This window comes from Lipotes vexillifer, unplaced genomic scaffold (assembly GCF_000442215.2).
Source record: "Lipotes vexillifer unplaced genomic scaffold, Lipotes_vexillifer_v1.1 scaffold749, whole genome shotgun sequence".
NCBI classification, from domain to species: Eukaryota; Metazoa; Chordata; class Mammalia; order Artiodactyla; family Lipotidae; genus Lipotes; species Lipotes vexillifer.
The window spans coordinates 2,454,637-2,475,352 of record NW_006782834.1 but is presented as its reverse complement, the minus strand read 5'-3'; the positions used below and the strand labels follow the sequence as shown (position 1 = coordinate 2,475,352).

Genomic DNA, 20,716 nt, shown 5'->3' with positions numbered 1-20,716 from the left:
AGAGCGGTTATTCTGCAAGCAATAGCAAACCTACCTTTCCTTGCTAATTGCTTTCAGTAAATTCCTGATGGTCTTAGACTCTGGATTAAGACATCTTTTCTCCCCGTTCTTTTTCATTGTGGCACTATAGAAGTAAATAGGAGTGAAAATATTTAAAACAATATTGGGCCAATAAAACAGATGGAATATACAGTTTTAAAGTCAAACATTTAGGTTTCACTTTAGATGTTTCCCTTTGCTGTACAGAAGTCTTAGAATCATCACAAACCCTTTACTGATTTTTGTAATCATCATCATGTATTTAACTGTATGATTGCAACCAGGGTCATTTAATTGTATGATTACAACCAGGGAGGTGATCATTAGGTGGGATTTTACTCACATGATCTCAACACGTGGGCAAGATTGACTTGCAGGAATCACTTCAAGTTTTTCTAAGGACCTTGGATTAACAGGTTGATCACTGATCTTGATACACGTACAGCGTGTAGTCCTAGAGAGAGGTATTTCTGCAGGAAAAGAAACAGGTACAGCAGACGATGTTAGCGCAGTTTTCATTTTAGGCACTTAATGTGGATTGGGTAGTACTTAGCTGAACCTGTAACTCTGTGTAATCACATACTCAATCTGTGATCATACAGCTCTGTATGATTAATTAGTTGATTCTCTGAAAGAATGGAATTGCAACTTGTTGACTGTAAGATCATACCCTTGAGCCCAGGTCATATAGTTACTTAACTAAGGAGAGACCTGTCTCATCTTCTTTCTCCTCCTTCTCTCACATTTTCTCTGTCTGTCCCTCTTCCTCTTCCACTCCCACCTTCCTCCTTCTCTCTTTCTTTTATTCCACTTGCTTCTCTGACTGTAAACTCTGACCAGAAGGAATCTCTGCTCATTTACCCTTCATTTAAAATGCAGGCCATAAAACTTTTGCAAATACATTATTTCTGCACTTAAAGAGTTTATACCCAGTCCTATTTCTGATCTTACAAATTAAATATCCCTTGATGTTCCGTACCTTGAGTTCCTCTCAGAGTCAGAAGGATAAGGCAGAAAATAAGAACAGCACTTTGGTTCATGGTGCTGCAACTGAAGCTTCTTCTGTAGTAGGCTCAGACTGCCTGAACAGTTGATGAGTGTCTGAAAACATCGGGCTGGGTTGCAGTATTTATTTGCAAAGGCACTTTTCCCTCTCTAACTCTGATTGGATAACGTTACAGTTGACTTGGGAAAACCTGTGTCTGTTCCTTGGGGAAGTCCCATGTTGCAGACTCAAAGATATTATTTGTATTTATTGTGGCTTCTGAGTTATGGAATTTCCCTCCACTTCCTTTGTTTCAATAAGAGTGAGCTACGTTTCACTTTCTAAATCATGCACTACTTCTTGAAAAACGTAACTTTACTGCAAATATAAATAGTTTTTAAAAAAATGGAACTTGGATTCTCATCTCGCACCTCCTGAAAAATGCAAATGTCAACTTTAACTCAAGTTAAAGTCTTAAACACAGTTTTAAAACAAGTAAGCCTTAATATTTTGTTTTGAATCCATTTAAATTTGCAGCAGTAAGGCACGAATAGGAATATCTTACATTTATTCACTTTTTATGGGTTTCAGAGATGTTGTATACTTTCTCGTTTTATTTCTGCAGTAATTCTGTAAGAAGGTAGGAAATCATTTTATATGTGGAAGAATAATCTTCAAGGTTAGGTAACTATGTTAGGTCATACAAAGGTTGCCATCCATTTATTCTAACTATGATGCCTTTCTTCCAACATTTATTTTAAATGTTGGTAATACTTTCAGAGGCTAGATAATTTTTTAAAATTCCACAGTAATAGCAATTTTTCAACCTTTGGAGGTAAATCTAATTTTTGGAAACAGTAGTTTAGCCAAGCACTGCAGTGTTTGATCAGTATTACAGAGTAATAGGTTTGGTCTTCTTGGACAAGTTCAAAGACATAGAACTGGCAAGGTTCAAGGAATTCCAGAAGTGCTCTGATTATTCATAACATCATTAGAATAAGTGAATAGCTTCCAACATAATTATTTCTAGGGAAAACACTACTCATTTGGTTATCTGATTTCTGGTATGTTATTAAACAAGTTTCATGTATTATAGTCAGTCCCTGAATGAAAACCTCATAAGGCAAAATACCCAGAATGGAGTAAAGAAAGGATTTGTAGCTATAGTAGAGTTATTGCAAAAAACAAAAGATGATTTTTGAGGAAATAAACTTAAAAGAGGGGCATAAATAGAGACGGGAGAACCGAATGGAAATAGAGAGGTGGATTTAAGATGGGTACAGCTCTAAGAGAATGTCACGTGGAAAGCAAAGGCGAAAAAGTGTTAGCCTTTGAGCTGGTAACATTGATAACTGAAATAAGCACAGTTTCAACTGGGCAAATAGGGCCAAATAGGGTCAAAACTTGGCCTCTTATCTTAGCATTCGGTAGTACTTGGCTGACACCATCAGTAAGAAGTAGGTGATACTCAGGTAGTATAACATGTGTTGGAAGTTCACCAATATCCAAGGGTTATATAGTCTGGCTGTGTTCTTTGCAAGTGACTGGCCACAGGGGATACAAAATGAAATACTATTCTAAATGCAGGCATCAGATGCAGGTGATACTTGGAACCTAGGAAAGTATTTGGGAGGTCTTTTCATAGTCAGCTAGGCTGCAGCAATGTAGGGATAGTCCAGGGAAAGGTAGGTCTGCCATCCTAGGGTTAGACTAGTGTACCTGGCAGATACTGGCCTACAGCTTGGCATAGAGGCCAAGATAAAAGCCCGTATCTGAAAACTGGACACGCATAAGACTTGGAACCTCAGGTACAGGAGATCCGTCATCAGAGCAGTGAGGTGTTGCTTGTGGAGGCGGAAATTGCTGGATCCCGGTTAGTCTGTTCCAGGGACTGGGTAGAGCTATGCTTCCCAGTGGGTAAGTCAGTGAGTGGACTTAACTGTGGGGAAACTGGAAGCTCAGAAGGAGGGGAAGTGAGGCAGAGACTGATAGAGCCTAAAGACTTACACTCAGTAAAAAGGCCTTCGTCTGATGAGGGAAAGGTTTGTGCAAGACAGCGACGTGGAGGGGCCCTCCCACGGCTGTTTGTGCAGAATAAAACTTGGACTGTGAGTAAAAATGCCAAACGTTGTTTTTGGAAATGTCTGACATCATGGGTGGAAGAGGCATTGAACAGTTCAACGTTAAACAATCAAAAGATACACGGTGATAATTTTACTTTTGTTAGTATCTCACTTCTCATCTAAGATGCTGTCTATATAGCAAAGTAAAAGGAGAGTTGAGGTAGATGCCTGCTAGTGGATTGTTATTAATGAGAAAATATTTCTTATTTGTTTAATTGATTTTTAATTAAGTATTACATAGCATTAACTGTATGCCAGGTGTTGTTTGAAGTGCTTTATGAATATTGACTTATATACTCCTTAAATAGTGACTCATGTTACCTAGTAACTAGCTCTCGAGTCCATTTTCTCAACAACTTTGTTATGCTGCCTCTCAGAGCATTGTTCTTGATTTGGATTTCTGATTTCCATTCTATCTTGATTGGTTGAAGCCATCTTTTTTTTTTTTTTTTTTTTTTTTTTTTTTTGCGGTACGCGGGCCTCTCACTGTTGTGGCCTCTTCCGTTGCGGAGCATAGGCTCCGGACGCGCCAGCTCAGCGGCCATGGCTCACGGGCCCAGCCGCTCTGCGGCATGTGGGATCATCCCGGACCGGGGCACGAACCCGTGTCCCCTGCATCGGCAGGCGGACTCTCGACCACTGCGCCACCAGGGAAGCCCTGAAGCCATCTTTGATGTTATTTTGATGCCTCAGTAATTAAACACCTAGAAAAGGTTTAAGATGTATCTATCTTACACTGAATTCATACTGAAATGAAAAATGCTGTAGTATATATGTGTTAAACACATATATACAGATATACACATGTTAGTAAACAATCACATAGATACACATTTATTTACTTATAGTATTTTTAAAAGGTAGTTTCCTTGCCTAAAACAGACCATGTTCAGTTGAATTCGTTTTATTAATTAATTATTTTAATTAATTAATTAATTTTTGGCCACATGGGTCTGCATTTCTGCTCATGGGCTTTCTCTAGTTGCGGCGAGCAGGGGCTACTCTTTGTTGTGGTGTGTGGGCTTCTCACTGTGGTGGCTTCTCTTGTTGCAGAGCATGAGCTCTAGGCACGTGGGCTTCAGTACTTGTGGCACGCGGGCTCTAGATCGCAGGTGCAGTAGTTGTGGCGCAGGGGCTTAGTTGGTCCGTGGCATGTGGGATCTTCCCGGACCAGGACTTGAACCCGTGTCCCATGCATTGGCAGGTGGATTATTAACCACTGCGCCACCAGGGAAGTCCCAGTTTAGATTATATTGAACACTGTGATCCTGAGATTTTTGTGACTGGGGAAAAAAGCCATTTATTTCTTCCTAGTTCTGATATTTGTATTCTAATTGTGTTAAAATATGTAAATTTTGTTTCTTTAAGAGTTGGGTTTTATTGCAATTTTTAAAACACTGCAATTAGATTTAAGCATTCAGCACCTTGTTATTTCTGCAATTAGACAATTCCTTGGTTATATTCATCAGCCTACTCAACTTCTCTTTCATCAGAAATATAGCTGTCTCCCACATTTTTTTTATATTCTTATTTTTAACTGTTGTGACTTGCTGAGTCGTTATAAATTATCTTTCTTTGTCTCTACTAACAATTTTTTGTCTGGTATATTAAATATAGCTAATTCAGCTCTCTTCTGGTTACTGTCAGCATGATATACCTTTTTCTGTTATTTAACTTTTAACCTGTCTATGTCAGTGAATATAAATTATGCCTCTTGTAAAAACTGTACAGTTGGATCATACTTTTTAAAAATCCATTTTCCAGAGAGCGGCCAATATGGCAGAGTAGAAAGACCCTGAGCTCACCTCCTTTCATGAGCGCACTAAAATCACAACTATCTGGAAAACAGCCATCGATGAAAAAGACTGGAACCTACCAGAAAAGATCTTATACAACAAAAATATAAAGAAGGGACCACAATGAGATGAGTAGGAGGGGCGATAAAATCAAATCCCATACCCCTTGGAGTGCAACCCACAAACTGGAGAATAATTGTATTGCAGAAGTTCTCCCATACAAGTGAGAGTTCTGAGCTCCACGTCAGGCTCCCCAGCCTGGGGGTCTTGCACCAGGAAGACGAACTGCTAGAGCATTTGGCATTGAAGGCCAGTGGGTCTTAATTTCAGGAGCCCCACAGGACTGGGGAAAATAGAGAGTTTACTCTTAAAGGGTGCACACAAAATCTCATGTGCACTGGGACCCAGGGAAAAAGCAGTCATTTGATAGGAGCCTGGGCCAGACCTACCCTCTGGTCTTGGAGAGTCCTAACCATCAGCAGACAGGCTGCCTCAGGACTTTCTGAGTCCACAGCCACCTTTAGACATGCCTCTAGACATGGCCCTGCCCACCAGAGGGCCAAAACCCAGCTTTACCCAGCAGTGGGCAGGCACTGGCCCTTCCCTCCAGTAAACCTGCACTAACTTCTAGACAAGGCTCACCAACCAAGGAACAGACACCAGACACAAGAAAACTACAATCCCACAGCCTATAGACCCAGCCTGTCCACAGCAGGCCAGATCCTACCCTGACAGCTGGGTCCTGGCTCTGTCCACTAGCAGGCCAACACAAGCTTCAGGATACCCTCGACCCCCAACTGTGTCAGAAACTGGGTCCCCAACCAATGATCTGAAATGAGCTCTGGGATCCCTGGGCCCTGCAGCCAGACTCCAGGAACCAGCTCTGCCTGTCAGTAGTCAGGTACTAACCCCAGGACCTGGCTTCATTTGCCAGTGGCTGGGCAACAGTCAGTCTTTGGGATCTGACTCTGCCTACCAGTGAGCCACTGCTAGAGCTGGGACCCTCTAGGGTTCTTCAGCCAGCTGCCTTGTGACCAGGCCCTGCTAAACAGCAGCCAGCAGCTTCTGCATATGACAGGGCCTGGCCAGTCAGACAAGGAAAAAAAAAAAAAAAAGGAATCCAAACTGGAAAAGACGAGGAAAAACTGTCACTGTTTGCAGATGACATGTTACTATACATAGAAAATCCTAAGGATGCTACCAGAAAACTACTAGAGCTCAGCAATGAATTTAGTAAAGTTTCAGGATACAAAATTAATGCATAGAAATCTATGGCATTTCTATACACTAACAAGGAAAGATCAGAAAGAGAAATTAAAGAAACAATCCCATTTACCATTGCATCAAAAAGAATAAGATACCTAGGAATAAACCTACCTAAGGAGATAAACGACCTATACTCTGTAAACTATAAAACACTGATGAAAGAAATTGAGGATGACACAAACAGATGGAAAGGTATACCATGTTCTTGGATTGGAAGAATCGATATTGTCAAAATGACTGTACCACCCAAGGCAATCTACAGATTCAGTGCAATCCCTATCAAATTATCAATGACATTTTTCACAGAACTAGAGCAAAAAAATCTTAGAATTTGTATGGAGACACAAAAGATCCCGAATAGCAAAGCAAACTTGAGAAAGAAAAATGGAGCTGGAGGAATCAGGCTTCCTGACTTCAGACTATACTACAAAGCTACAGCAATCAAGACAGTATGATACTGGCACAAAAACAGACATATAGATCAATGGTATAGGATAGAAAGCACAGAGATAAATCCTTGTACCTATGGTCATTTAATCTATGACAAAGGGGGCAAGAATATACAATGGAGAAAAGACAGTCTCTTCAATAAGTGGTGCTGGGAAAACTGGACAGCTACATCTAAAAGAATGAAATTCTAGAACCCTCTGTAACAACATACACAAAAATAAACTCAAAATGCATTAAAGACCTGAATGTAAACCCAGACACTATAAACTCTTAGAGGAAAAACATAGGAAAAACACTCTTTGACATAAATCACAGCAAGATATTTTTTGACCCACCTCCTAGAGTAATGAAGATAAAAACAAAAATAAACAAATGGGACCAATTAAACTTACAAGCTTTTGCACAGCAAAGGAAACCATAAACAAGACGAAAAGACAACCCTCAGAATGGGAGAAAATATTTGCAAACGAAGCAACTGACAAGGGATTAATCTCCAAAATATGCAAACAGCTCATGCAGCTCAATATCAAAAAACCAAACAACCCAATCAGAAAAATGGGCAGAAGACCTAAACAGACATTTCTCCAAAGAAGACATACAGATGGCCAACAAACACATGAAAAGATGCTCGACATTACTAATCATTAGAGAAATGCAGATCAAAACAATAATGAGGTAATACCTCACACCAATCAGAATGGCCATCATCAAAAAATCTGCAAACAATAAATGCTGGAGAGGGTGTGGAGAAAAGGGAACCCTCTTGCACTGTTGGTGGGAATGTAAATTGATACAGCCACTATGGAGAACAGTACGGAGGTTCCTTAAAAAACTAAAAATAGAACTACCATGTGATCCAGCAATCCCACTCCTGGGCATATATCCTGAGAAAACTGTAATTCAAAAAGATACAGGCACCCCAGTGTTCACTGCAGCACTGTTTACGATAGCCAGGACATGGAAGCGACCTAAATGCCCATCAACAGAGGATGGATAAAGAAGATGTGGTGCATATATACAGTGGAATATTACTCAGCCATAAAAAGGAACGAGATTGTGCCATCTACAGAGATGTGGATGGACGTAGAGACTGTCATACAGAGTGAAGTAAGTCAGAAAAACAAATATTGCATATTAACGCATATATGTGGAATCTGGAAAAATGGTATAGATGAAATTATTTGCAAAGCAGAAATAGAGACAAAAACATAGAGAACAAATGTGTGGCTAACAAGGGGAGGGAAGGAGGAGGTGGAATGGATTGGGAGGTTGGAATTGACATATATATACTACTATGTATAAAATAGCTAACTAATGAGAACCGATTGTATAGCACAGGGAACTCTACTCAGTGCTCTGTGGTGACGTAAAGGGGAAGGAAATCCAAAAAAGAGGGGATATATGTATACGTAAAGCTGATTCACTTTGCTGTATAGCAGAAACTAACACAACATTGTAAAACAACTATGCTCCAATAAAATTAAAAAAATAGATGTGGTGCATATATACAATGGAATATTACTCAGCCATATAAAAGAATGAAATAATGCTATGTGCAGCAGCATGGACGGACCTGGAGATAATTGTATTAAGTGATGTACATGAGACAGAGAAAGACAAATATCATATGCTATCGCTTATATGGGGAATCTAAAAAAAAAAAAAGATATGCATGAATTTATTTACCAAACAGAAACAGTCACAGACGAACTTATGGTTACCAGGGGCGAAGGGTTATGGGGAAGGGATAGATTCAGAGTTCGGGATTGACAAGTACACACTGCCATACACACACACACACACACACACACACACACACACACACATTTATTTGTTTTTGGCCATGCCCACGTGGCACGCAGAATCTTAGTTCCCTGGCCAGGGATCAAACCTGTGTCCTCTGCAGTGGAAGTGTGGGAGTCTTAACCACTGGACTGCCAGGGACGTCTCCACACTGCCGTATTTAAAATAGATAACCAACAAGGACCTACTGTATAGCACAGGGAACGGGGCTCAATGTTCTGTAATAACATAAATGGGAAAAGAATTTGAAAAAGGGTAGATACATGTATATGTATAACTGAATCACTTTGCTGTACACCTGAAACTAACCAACATTGTTAATCACCTGTGCTCCAGTATAAAATTTAAAAACCCATAGTCATCATGTCACTCCTCTGCTTAAGACCGTCCAATAACTTACAGTTATATTTAGAATTAAATCCAATTTTGTATGCTGTTTTACTAGGTCCTCTATGATCTAGCTGCTACTGAGTTCTCCAGCTTCATCTCACACTGTTCCCTCTCAACCACTATACTCCAGCCACAGAGGCCTTTATACTAGCGATTTTCTGTATCTGGAATGCTTTTCCCCCTGTTTTTTGTGTTGGTGGTTCCTTCTAGATGTTTGGATTTTAGCTCAATATTATAGTACTTTCTCTTACCAAACAATCTAGAGCAACCATGACCTTATTTTAATTCTCTGGCATTTCTCACTCTCTGATATTTGCTTAGTTTACTTTTTATTTTTTTTAATGTCTGTTTCTTCACATTCAAATATAAGCCCCCAAAGAGCAGGGACCTTATCAGTCTTATTCAGAGCTTATCCCCAGCAACTAGCGCATCACCAGGCATATGGAAGGTATTCAGTAAATATTGGATGGATGGATAGATGTATAAATTTTTCCAGACTTTCAGCAATGGCACAAATAAGAGTTATACATCTTCAAAAAGAATTTCCATTTACTCATCACATTTTTACATTAGGACATGGGTATTACTATTTCCTCTAGCTTTAGGAACCAAGTTTAACCTAAGAAAACTACAGTTTCCCCAGAACTTAGCATAGATTCAGATAGGTAGAATCAATATAGGTATTCTCAGCTAGCCATAGGTCAAAATCTTTATTCCTAGGACTATGGGGTAAATATATAAAGGGTGGTACAGCTAAAAACTTTTAAATTATTCATTGGAGGTTCTCTGCAATTATGCATTGAATGAATGAAGGAATGAAAGTCTCTTCAGTGCATATTGCATATATTTGTGGGGTAGGGAACCAGGCTAATCTCAGGGGATACTGGGAGGGATAAGATCCATTGTCTGTCCTTGATGGGACTTGCATTCTAATTGGAAAGACCATCAAATATGAAACAATAAATATCAACAAAAGAAACTGTATGATCAGTGACAAATGAGTGGTATAGACAATAAATACTATGAGGGTTCATAGGAGATTATATTCATTAAGACCAGGAGTGCTCAGATGAACCTTAAAGTATGGATTGTACTTAAGACAAGTGGCCAGGAAGGGAAAGGATATGCAATTAGAGAAGTGTCACCAAAAATGGTATCGAGCAGTGCCAGCCAACCAGTCAGGCAGGCTGGCACAGTCTCATAGGGCTGGTAATACCTTGTTAGGATTCTGTAGTATCTGGTCCTCAGTTTTACAGGTCCAGAAACTGCTAAAATGGAAAACCTGCAACCCAGGATACTCTACTGAGCAAGAGTACCGTTTAGGATAGAAGGAGAAATAAAAAAATCTTCTCAGACAAGCAGAAACTGAAAGAATTCATCAATACTAAACATACCCTACAAGAAATGTTGAAGGGTCTTCTCTAAATGGAAAAGAAGTAGAATCTAAGGGAAAGACTTCCCTGGTAGCTCAGTGGTTAAGAATCCGCCTGCCAATGCAGGGGACACGGGTTCAAGCCCTGGCCTGAGAAGATCCCACACGCCGCGGAGCAACTAAGCCCATGCGCCACAACTACTGAGCCTGCACTCTAGAGTCCGCAAGCCACAACTACTGAGCCCGTGTGCCTGGAGCCTGTGCTCCGCAGCAGGGGGTGCCACCACAGTGAGAGGCCTGTGGGCCACAATGGGGAGTGGCTTCTGCTCACCGCAGCTGGGGAGGGCCTGTGCACAGCAGCAAAGACGCAGTGCAGCCAAAAATACATAGATAAAATAAATTAAGAAAAAATGTTTAAAAAAAAAGAAAGGCAAATAGATAGGAAGGATTTAAGATTACTTAAATAAGCCAGTATGTAGATAAAAAGACAAAAAAAATTGTAAAAGCAGCTATAACTACACTAAACAGTTAAGGGATAAAGCATAAAGATGTAAAATATGACATTCTAATCATCCAGGGTAAACATGTTCTCAAAGAGTTAATTCTGCTAACCAAATCTACAAGAATCTAAGATGCAAATTAAAAAGACAGTTTATTCATTCTTTTTTTTTTAATGTGGACCATTTTAAAGTCTTCATTGAATTTGTTACAATAGTGCTTCTGTTTTATGTTTTGGTTTTTTGGCCATGAGGTATGTGGCATCTTAGCTCCCCGACCAGGGGTTGAACCCGCACCCCCTGCATCAGAAGGCGAAGTCTTAACCACTGGACTGCCAGGGAAGTCCCAGTTTATTCATTTATAACGAGGACCTTCCAGTGTCTGGAATGATTGGGTCTGATAACCAAGTCACACTTTTCCAGTAACAGAGTACCTGGGAAGTTGAATTAGTTATCAGATTGTTTTCTGGTGAAAACAGAATCAAAACAAAGGACCATTCTCCTCTTATTTTGAATAGGGATCTGCTCAGGAGAGAAACCTTATAAGTGTGATCAATGTGGAGAAGAATTCAGAAAAAAATCAAACTTTAGAGACAACAGGAAGCCAGCTATTACTTGTTATATCCACAGCCAACCTTACCTGAATCACTTGAATAAAAATTAAATTATAACTCTCTTAAAATTTATATTTTAAATTTTGCCAGGCTTTTGATATATTCACTTTTTAAAAAATAAATTTATTTATTTATTTTTGGCTGCGCTGGGTCTTAGCTGCTGCGCGCAGGCTTTCTCTAGTTGCGGTGAGTGGGGGCTACTCTTCTTTGCAGTGTGCCGGCTTCTCATCGTGGTGGCTTCTCTTGTTGCGGAGCATGGGCTCTAGGCGCACAGGCTTCACTAGTTGTGGCTCGCAGGCTCTAGAGTGCAGGCTCAGCAGTTGTGGCGCACGGGCTTAGTTGCTCTAAGGCATGTGGGATCTTCCCGGGCCAGGGCTGGAACCCGTGTCCCCTGCGTTGGCAGGCGGATTCTTAACCACTGCGCCACCAGGGAAGCCCATATTCACTTTTTAGTGTTCACTGATCTGAGTCTAGTTTTGAAAGAAAGCAGGAATCAAGGAAATAGTCCATCTTTAGTTTCGGTTTCATTTGCTGTTGGTTTAAGACTCTAACTATAGCATCAGGCCAAAAGAAACAGTCTGCCCTAACAGACTTGTTACAGACCCAGAAAAAAAGCTTTTCCTAGAAACTAATGTGCTTAGAAGAAATTTCCTAAAAAGTGAGCTGGAGGAGTTCAGTGATTTCTGTAGACTGGGAATCCCCTCAGCTGATTTACATTACACCTTGGAAAGTCTGGGAGAGGAGGGCAAAGCTTTGCTTTTCATAGTTTTGACTGAGTTGCAAAAAGATTCTCTTAGCTAACAGTGTGCTAATACTGGCTACATGCTTGTGAGTTACCGATGTGTCTCATCATTCACAGCCAGGGCAAAGTTGGTGATGTATGCTTAAAATCATCATGCTTGGGAAAGCCTGAGAATAGGTTCTGTTTGTATGCATATTCAGACCCTGCAGCGTTTTGCTTTTCTCACACTTGATGGCATGATGAGATGGGCTGGGAATCTACAGATAACAGCATATAGTTTTGTGTCTCACTTGCTCTGTGGTCTTGGACAAACTGTTAGGTCTATCTATGCTTCAGTTTTCCTATTTTCAAATATGCACTGTGGTATCTAACCTACATTAGATACTCGAATTCTAAAGTATGACAGAATTTTAAAGATGATGGATTATTAAAAAATAATTAATTAATTATTAAAAAATCTAAATGAAGTTTTCACTGGCCAGCATTTCAGAATTCAGTTTTCACTTGGCCAGCTCTCTGGCCAAGTATCAGCTTATCTCCTAGGTGCAACAGATAGTATTTTCTCTCTGGATGATGTAGTTATTCATGTGATCAGATGTGTCTGTTAGTCTTCAGCATTGACCAGCCATAGCATGCCTCTCCTGGTGGAACTGAGGGCTGGAATCATGCAGCATTTCCCTCTTAGGAAAGGGCTTATTTAGGTAACCTGTTTTATCTTTGATGAATAAGAGTACACTGTGAATTTACAAAACAAGACACAGATGCCCATTTTTCACTTCTCTTCTTTGTGCTATATGGGTCCTAGCCTGAAAAAAAAAAAAAAGAAACAAAGGAAGAAAAAAAGAAAGAAAGAAATTCTAGCCATAAGAATTGGAAGGGAAGAAATAAAATTTTGCATAGAAGATTTTCTGCATAGAAACCCCCCACCCCCAATTTACTAAGTTTTAGAAATAATAGAATTTTTCAAAGTGGATACCTAGAAATTCAATGTACTATGCTTTCTACATCAGTAACAAAATAATTTTAATGTTATTTTATAAAAAATTTACAGAAGCAACAAGTACTTAAAAACATAAAATACTTAGGAAGGAATGAAACTAACAAAAGGCAAGACTTATTTGCAGAATATGCAGATGACTTTTTCTAAAAGAATGTCATGTAAAATAATGTTGAGATTCAATACAGAAAGATTACCCTTTTGATAAAGTTAAGCAAAACTAAAGTTAAATAATACTTTGTTGAGCTGTGTGTATATAAATAAAACTAATTTTAAAAAGCAAGGGAGTGATGGGTGCACAGCAATGTGAATGTACTTAATGCCACTGAACTGACACTTAAAAATGTTTAAGACAGGGACTTCCCTGGTGGCGCAGTGGTTAGGAATCTGCCTGCAAATGCAGGGGACAGGGGTTGAATCCCTGGTCCGGGAAGATCCCACATGCCGCGGAGCAACTAAGCCCCTGCGCCACAACTACTGAGCCTGCGCTCTAGTGCCCGTGAGCCGCAACTACTGACCCGCACGCCTAGAGCCTGTGCTCTGCAACAAGAGAAGCCACAGTAATGAGAAGCCCGTTCACTACAACAAAGTGTAGTCCCCGCTCGCCACAACTAGAGAAAGCCCTCGTGCAGCAGCGAAGACCCAACGCAGCCAGAAGTGAAGGAAGGAAAGAAGGGAGGGAGGGAGGAAGGAAGGAAGGGAGGGAGGGAGGAAGGAAGGAAGGAAAAAATGTTTAAGATAGTAAAATGTTATGTGTATTTTACCCAAATATTTTTTTAACATCTTTATTGAAGTATAATTGCTTCACAGTGTTGTGTTAGTTTCTGCTTATAACAAAGTGAATCATCTATATGCATATGTATATCCCTATATCCCCTCCCTCTTACGTATCCCTCCCACCCTCCTTATTCCACCCCTCTAGGTGGTCGCAAAGTACCGAGCTGATCTCCCTGTGCGATGCAGCTGCTTCCCACTAGCTATCTGTTTTACATTTGGTAGTTTATACATGTCAGTGCTACTCTCTTACTTCGTCCCAGCTCACCCTTCCCCCTCCCTGTGTCCTCAAGTCCATTCTCTACATCTGTGTCTTTATTCCTGTCCTGCTCCTACGTTCATCAGAACCATTTTTTTTTTTAGATTCCATATATATGTGTTAGCATACGGTATTTGTTTTTCTCTTTCTGACTTACTTCATTCTGTATGACAGACTCTAGGTCCATACACCTCACTACAAATAACTCAATTCCGTTCCCTTTTATGGCTGAGTAATATTCCATTGTATGTATGTGCCACATCTTCTTTGTCCATTCATGTGTCGATGGACGCTTAGGTTGCTTCCATGTCCTGGCTATTGTAAATAGAGCTGCAATGAACATAGTGGTACATGACGCTTTCTGAATTATGGTTTTCTCAGGATATGTGCCCAGTAGTGGGATTGCTGGGTCGTATGGTGGTCCTATTTTTAGTCTTTTAAGGAACCTCCATACTGTTCTCTATAGTGGCTGTACCAATTTACATTCCCACCAACAGTGCAAGAGTGTTCCCTTTTCTCCACACCCTCTCAGCATTTATTGCTTGTAGATTTTTTGATGATGGCCTTTCTGACTGGTGTGAGGTGATACCTCATTGTAGTTTTGATTTGCATTTCTCTAATGATTGGTCCTGTTGACCATCTTTTCATGTGTTTGTTGACCATCTGTATATCTTCTTTGGAGAAATGTCTATTTAGGTCTTAATGTGCATTTTTGGATTGGATTGTTGGTTTTTTTGATATTGAGCTGCATAAGCTGCTTGTAAATTTTAGAGATTAATCCTCTGTCAGTTGCTTCATTTGCAAATATTTTCTCCCATTCTGAGGGCTGTCTTTTTGTCTTGTTTTTGGTTTCCTTTGCTGTGCAAAAGCTTTGAAGTTTCATTAGGTCCCATTTGTTTATTTTTGTTTTTATTTCCATTTCTCTAGGAGCTGGGTCAAAAAGGATCTTGCTGTGATTTATGTCATAGAGTGTTCTGCCTATGTTTTCCTCTAAAGGTTTTATAGTGTCTGGCCTTACATTTAGGTCTTTAATCCATTTTGAGTTTATTTTTGTGTATGGGGTTAGGAAGTGTTCTAATTTCATTCTTTTTTTTTTTTTTTTTTTTTTTAGCAGTACGCGGGCCTCTCACTGTTGTGGCCTTTCCCGTTGCGGAGCACAGGCTTTGGACGCACAGGCTCAGCGGCCATGGCTCACAGGCCTAGCTGCTCCGCGACATGTGGGATCTTCCTGGACCGGGGTGCAAACCCGTGTCCCCTGCATCGGCAGGCAGACTCTCAACCACTGTGCCACTAGGGAAGCCCCTAATTTCATTCTTTTACATGTAGCTGTCCAGTTTTCCTAGCACCACTTATTGAAGAGGCTGTCTTTTCTCCACTGTATACTCTTGCCTCCTTTATCAAAGATAAGGTGACCATATGTGCATGGGTTTATCTCTGGGCTTTCTATCCTGTTCCACTGATCTATATTTCTGTTTTTGTGCCGGTACCATACTGCCATGATTACTGTAGCTTTGTAGTATAGTCTGAAGTCTGGGAGCCTGATTCTTCCAGCTCTGTTTTTTTTCTCAAGGTTGTTTTGGCTATTTGGGGTCTTTTGTGTTTCCATACAAATTGTGCAATTTTTTGTTCTAGTTCCGTGAAAAATGCCATTAGTAGTGATAGGGATTGCATTGAATCTGTAGATTGCTTTGGGTAATATAGTCACTTTCACAGTGTTGATTCTTTCAATCCAAGAACATAGTATATCTCTCCATTTGTTTGTAGCATCTTTAATTTCTTTCATCAGTGTCTTATAGTTTTCTGCATATAGGTCTTTTGTCTCCTTAGGTAGGTTTATTCCTAGGTATTTTATTCTTTTTGTTGCAGTTGTAAATGGGAGTGTTTCCTTCATTTCTCTTTCATATTTTTCATCATTAGTGTATAGGAATGCAAGAGATTTCTGTGCATTAGTTTTGTATCCTGCTACTCTACCAGAATCCTTGATTAGCTCTAGTAGTTTTCTGGTAGCATCTTTAGGATTCTCTATGTGTAGTGTCATGTCATCGGCAAACAGTGACAGTTTTCCTTCTTCTTTTCCAATTTGGATTCCTTTTTATTTCTTTTTCTGATTGCTGTGGCTACAACTTCCAAAACTATGTTGAATAATAGTGAGAGTGGCAACTTTGTCTTGTTCCTGATCTTAGAGGAAATGGTTTCAGTTTTTCACCACTGAGGATGATGTTGGCAGTGTGTTTGTCATATATAGCCTTTATTATGTTGAGGTATGGTCCCTCTATGCCTACTTTCTGGAGAGTTTTTATCATAAATCGGTGTTGAATTTTGTTGAAAGCTTTTCCTGCATCTATTGAGATGATCAGATTGTTTTTCTCCTTCAATTTGTTGGTATGGTGTATCACATTGATTGATTTGCATATATTGAAGAATCCTTGCATTCCTGGGATAAACCCCACTTGATCATGGTGTATGATCCTTTTAATATGCTGTTGGATTCTGTTTGCTAGTATTTTGTTGAGGATTTTTGCATCTATGTTCATCAGTGATATTGGCCTGTAGTTTTCTTTCTTTGTGACATCTTTGTCTGGTTTTGGTATCAGGGTGATGGTGGCCTTCTTCTCCTTCACCAGCAGGCGGACTCTCAAGCACTGCGCCACCAGGGAAGCCCTGTTGGAAGATTTTTAATCACACTTTTAATTTCAGTGCTTGTGATTGGTCTTTTTATATTTTCTATTTCTTCTTGGTTCAGTCTTGGAAGGTTGTTATCACAATTTTTAAAAAAGCAAAGGAAAAATAAACACAGAATTCAGGATAGTGATTGTCTTGGGGTTGGAAGAGGCAAGGGAATAGGATAGGGAAGGAGTGAGTTCATGGGTCTCACTGTATTACAAACATATGATATATGCATGCATATTATATATGCACGCATGGATCAGAGATGACAATATATGTATCATCAACTAAAATGATTAATCCAAATCTGTACACCAAATCTGTGGTCCATTAAAAAAGTAATTGACCGTAACCTTCTCATTTTGGCATAGGAGTGAGAGTAAGTTTTAGATTCCTGGTTCCTCCTTTGGAGAGAAGCAAAAGGAATGTGGCAAAATTATGCCACTGCTTTTCTGAGTTATTTCTTATCTTAAAAATTGGGACGTTTCCAAGACACTCTATTAAATTGTAGCAATATCTTGGCTTAACAGAGCGACGGATGAATTTACATCAGCGTGCTATTCAGAGAGGGACATGGAGTTGTATTAATCCAGAGATAAAAGAACTGGAGAGGGAGAAATGGCAAGATTATGGCTAGTGCATTAAATTGAATAGTTGTGATGGTAGGAGATAAAACCAGAGGTTTGGCAGAGAAGGGAGGGAGGTGGGAATTGGTTTCCTTTCCTTTTCCTTTCTTCCCCCTGCCCCGCCCCTCCAGTATATATCTATTTCCCCCTGTGTCTCTTTCTTTTTTTCACTTTCTTTCTTCAGCTCTCTTTTTTCCTTCTCTCTTTCTCTCTTTTTTTCTCTTTCTCTCTGTCTCTGTCTCATTTTCTTTCTTCATGACCCCAGTAGGGCAGGAAGACTCTGGATTAAAATGTATTGACAAATCCCAGTACAGGGGGACTCTCAAGTTTTGCATGGTTCTTAAGACAAAGCGTCTGAAGGATGGCTGGTTTCCATAATAAATGTCTCCATAACCTCATAGCCCAGGGAGATCAGCTCAGTGCTTTGTGACTACCTAGAGGGGTGGGATAGGGAGAGTGGGAGGGAGATGCAAGAGGGAGGAGATATGGGAATATATGTATATGTATAGCTGATTCACTGAGTTATAAAGCAGAAACTAACACACCATTGTAAAGCAATTACACTCCAATAAAGATATTTTTAAAAAACTGCGTAAACTGCTTAGTATTAGAATTTATTTTACAAAAATATATTAAAATTAATATTTACTATATGCTTTCTTTTTTGCTGTGGTGTTTTTTTAAAATTTACTATATTTAATTTTAATGACCACTCTGTAAGGTGTACCTGTTTTATAGTAAGCTAAAATGGGGTTCCATAGCAAGGCAGTCTAACTCCAGAGTCTAACCACTGTACCATATTGCTTCTGTGAGTTGTTTTTGTCATCAGCCTCTGTTGACAAAATCTTTGACATCAATCAGCAGATCAGGGCAGCTGGTCATCTTAAATTAGTAGCATCAGTTGTCCCTCAGGAAGAAGCAGGGTCTGTTGCTGAATCTGCCTGAGGAGGATCAGGAGGAGTGTTTATCAGACAGGGACCTGGGAGGAAATGGGAGTATACTCAGCTGGACTTCAGAAAAGAATTTAACGAAGGTGTGGGCAGGAATAAAGGAACCAACAAGGGTTATTGAGGGCATCCAGAAAGAAGCTGTTATCATCTGTCAGAAAGAGGCAAGGTAAGGAAAGGATGTTACCGGAACCTAGTGATAAACCCATTACATATTAACATATTTTATGAAAATAGCTATATTTTCCAAACAAAAATCATTTAGTGAAAAGAGTAGCATTGTTTTACATTTCTGGAAATCTCTTTAATGTCTGGCTTAATAAAAGATAGCTAGATTCTCATATCTCCTTCTACATTTAATTTGTTGCAATATTACATGCCATGTAGCCTCTGGGAAACTGGTGAGAGAATGAGAATAAAAAAAACAAATGATTTTTTTTTTTTTAAGGAACTGTCTTTTAAGTTTTTGATCCTCTTCAGCCTCTATCTGGATTTCTTTTTCTTTTTTTCACAATTTAATTTTTATTTTATACTGGAGTATAGTTGATTTACATTGTTGTGTTAGTTTCAGGTGTACAGCAAAGTAATTCAGTTATACATATACATACATACATTCTTTTTAAGATTCTTTTCCCATTTAGGTTATTACAGAATATTGAGTAGAGTCCCCTGTGCTGTACACTAGGTCTTTGTTGATTATCTGTTTTATATATAGTAGTGTGTATATGTTAATCCCAGCCTCCTAATTTATCTCTCCCCCCATCTTTCCCCTTGGGAAACCATAAGTCTGTTTCTGTTTTGTAAATAAGCTCACTTGTGTCATTTTTGAATATTCCACATATAAATGATATCACATGATATTTGAGAGAGACAAAATAACATCTTAATATTATTATGAAAATAGTTTTGACTTTACAGATTTTCTGAAAGTGTCTCAAGGACTCTTTAGAAAGTAGCGGGTAGGGAGAGTGTCACACTTTGAGAACTGCTGTTTTATAATATAGTATATTATAGCATAGTATGATCTGTGCTCATTCAACACTTTCATAGTTGTTACACAGTGAGCAATTAAGACTGTGACTATAAAGCACATGTATAATATTCAGTGATTATGTTTATTAGAACCTTTAATGCAAAATAAAAAAAACAGAACAGTAATGATGAAAGAATTTAATGAAAAATATAAATGATACACAAGTAGTGATATACACTATTACTACTATAAATTAGAAAATCAAGTATTTGAAACAAGTATTTGAAACACCCAGTACAGGGGTGTTTCTAAGAGCACTGTTTGATACAACATATGCCATTTATACAGATGTGAGGATCACTTACTTTGCAACTAGAAGACCACTTCATGCATAATTTGGCGAAAACCATTTGGTCTCTGGTGCTCTAGGCACCAAGAGTCCTATTTTACTAGCAAGTATTGAGCACCTGCCAAGGTACTGTACCATGGGCGCTACAGGAGTACAAGTAACTGTGACATGGTCTCAGTCCTGAAAAAGAAGTATTGTAAGATAACCATTGGCTGACAACCAGCCATGGAAACTCAGAGATTGTCAAAGAGATCCCATGATTGCTGAAAGAAGTCCTGGAATCTTCTAAGAGAGGAAGACCATTGTAAGCAGATGAGAGGAACGGCGTGTTATAGTGGAAGTAGTAAGATCCATTCTATAGTGTATATGTGTGGGATACTGCAGGAAGGATATGGCAGGTAACTCCTGAGCAGAGTCTTGAAAGATGAGTAGGTATTTGACAAGTGGATAAAGGAGAAGGACATTTGAGATAGAAAATAGCATGGAAATGGCAAACAATTGAATATTACTGGCGTAGAAAGTTCAAGGAGGTAACAACTAGAAGCAGCATCAGAGGGATAGGCTAAGCAATGTGGACTTTATTCTGAAGGCAATGAGAAGGTATTGAAGAGTTTTTAAAGGAGAGTAATATCAGATTCACATTTTAGAAGATGTCAGAGAAAACCAGAGCTGAACAGTAGTTAAAGCAGAAAAAACAGATTTTTTTCAGTAACTATTGTAATAGGCGGAAAAGAGACCTCAGTATAGAACTGAGTTCAATTCTGAGTACTGCATGGAATAGTAGGGATTTTAGCCAAGGAGTGAGACTGTGTGTGTGTGTGTGTGTGTGTGTGAGAGAGAGAGAGAGAGAGAGAGAAGGGGAGCTGGGGATTAGTGGTTGGAAAATTATGAAGGGAATAGGGTAATTTTGGCTAAACTGACCTAATAGGATTCTTGCTGAAGGCAAGCCAGAGTGATCAGATGCCACTGGGGGATGGTGGGAGATGAGGAGTTTGACCAGATATCAAGAGTGATTAGATATCAAGGGTGGGGGATTCTTGCTAAACT

General features: G+C 39.4%; 1 protein-coding gene across 1 annotated transcript in view; it reads right to left on the bottom strand.

Moving 5' to 3' along the window:
- The window catches only part of CXCL10 (C-X-C motif chemokine ligand 10), a 1,638-nt gene extending 559 nt beyond the window's left edge, over window positions 1–1,079 (bottom strand). The window contains exons 1-3 of the mRNA XM_007455427.1: window positions 1,019–1,079; window positions 383–509; window positions 35–124 (exon numbers count right to left, since the gene is read on the bottom strand). Coding sequence (XP_007455489.1) covers window positions 35–124; window positions 383–509; window positions 1,019–1,079 — 278 coding nt within the window. The remainder of the gene's footprint in view (window positions 1–34; window positions 125–382; window positions 510–1,018) is intronic.
- Window positions 1,080–20,716: the final 19,637 nt, after the last annotated feature.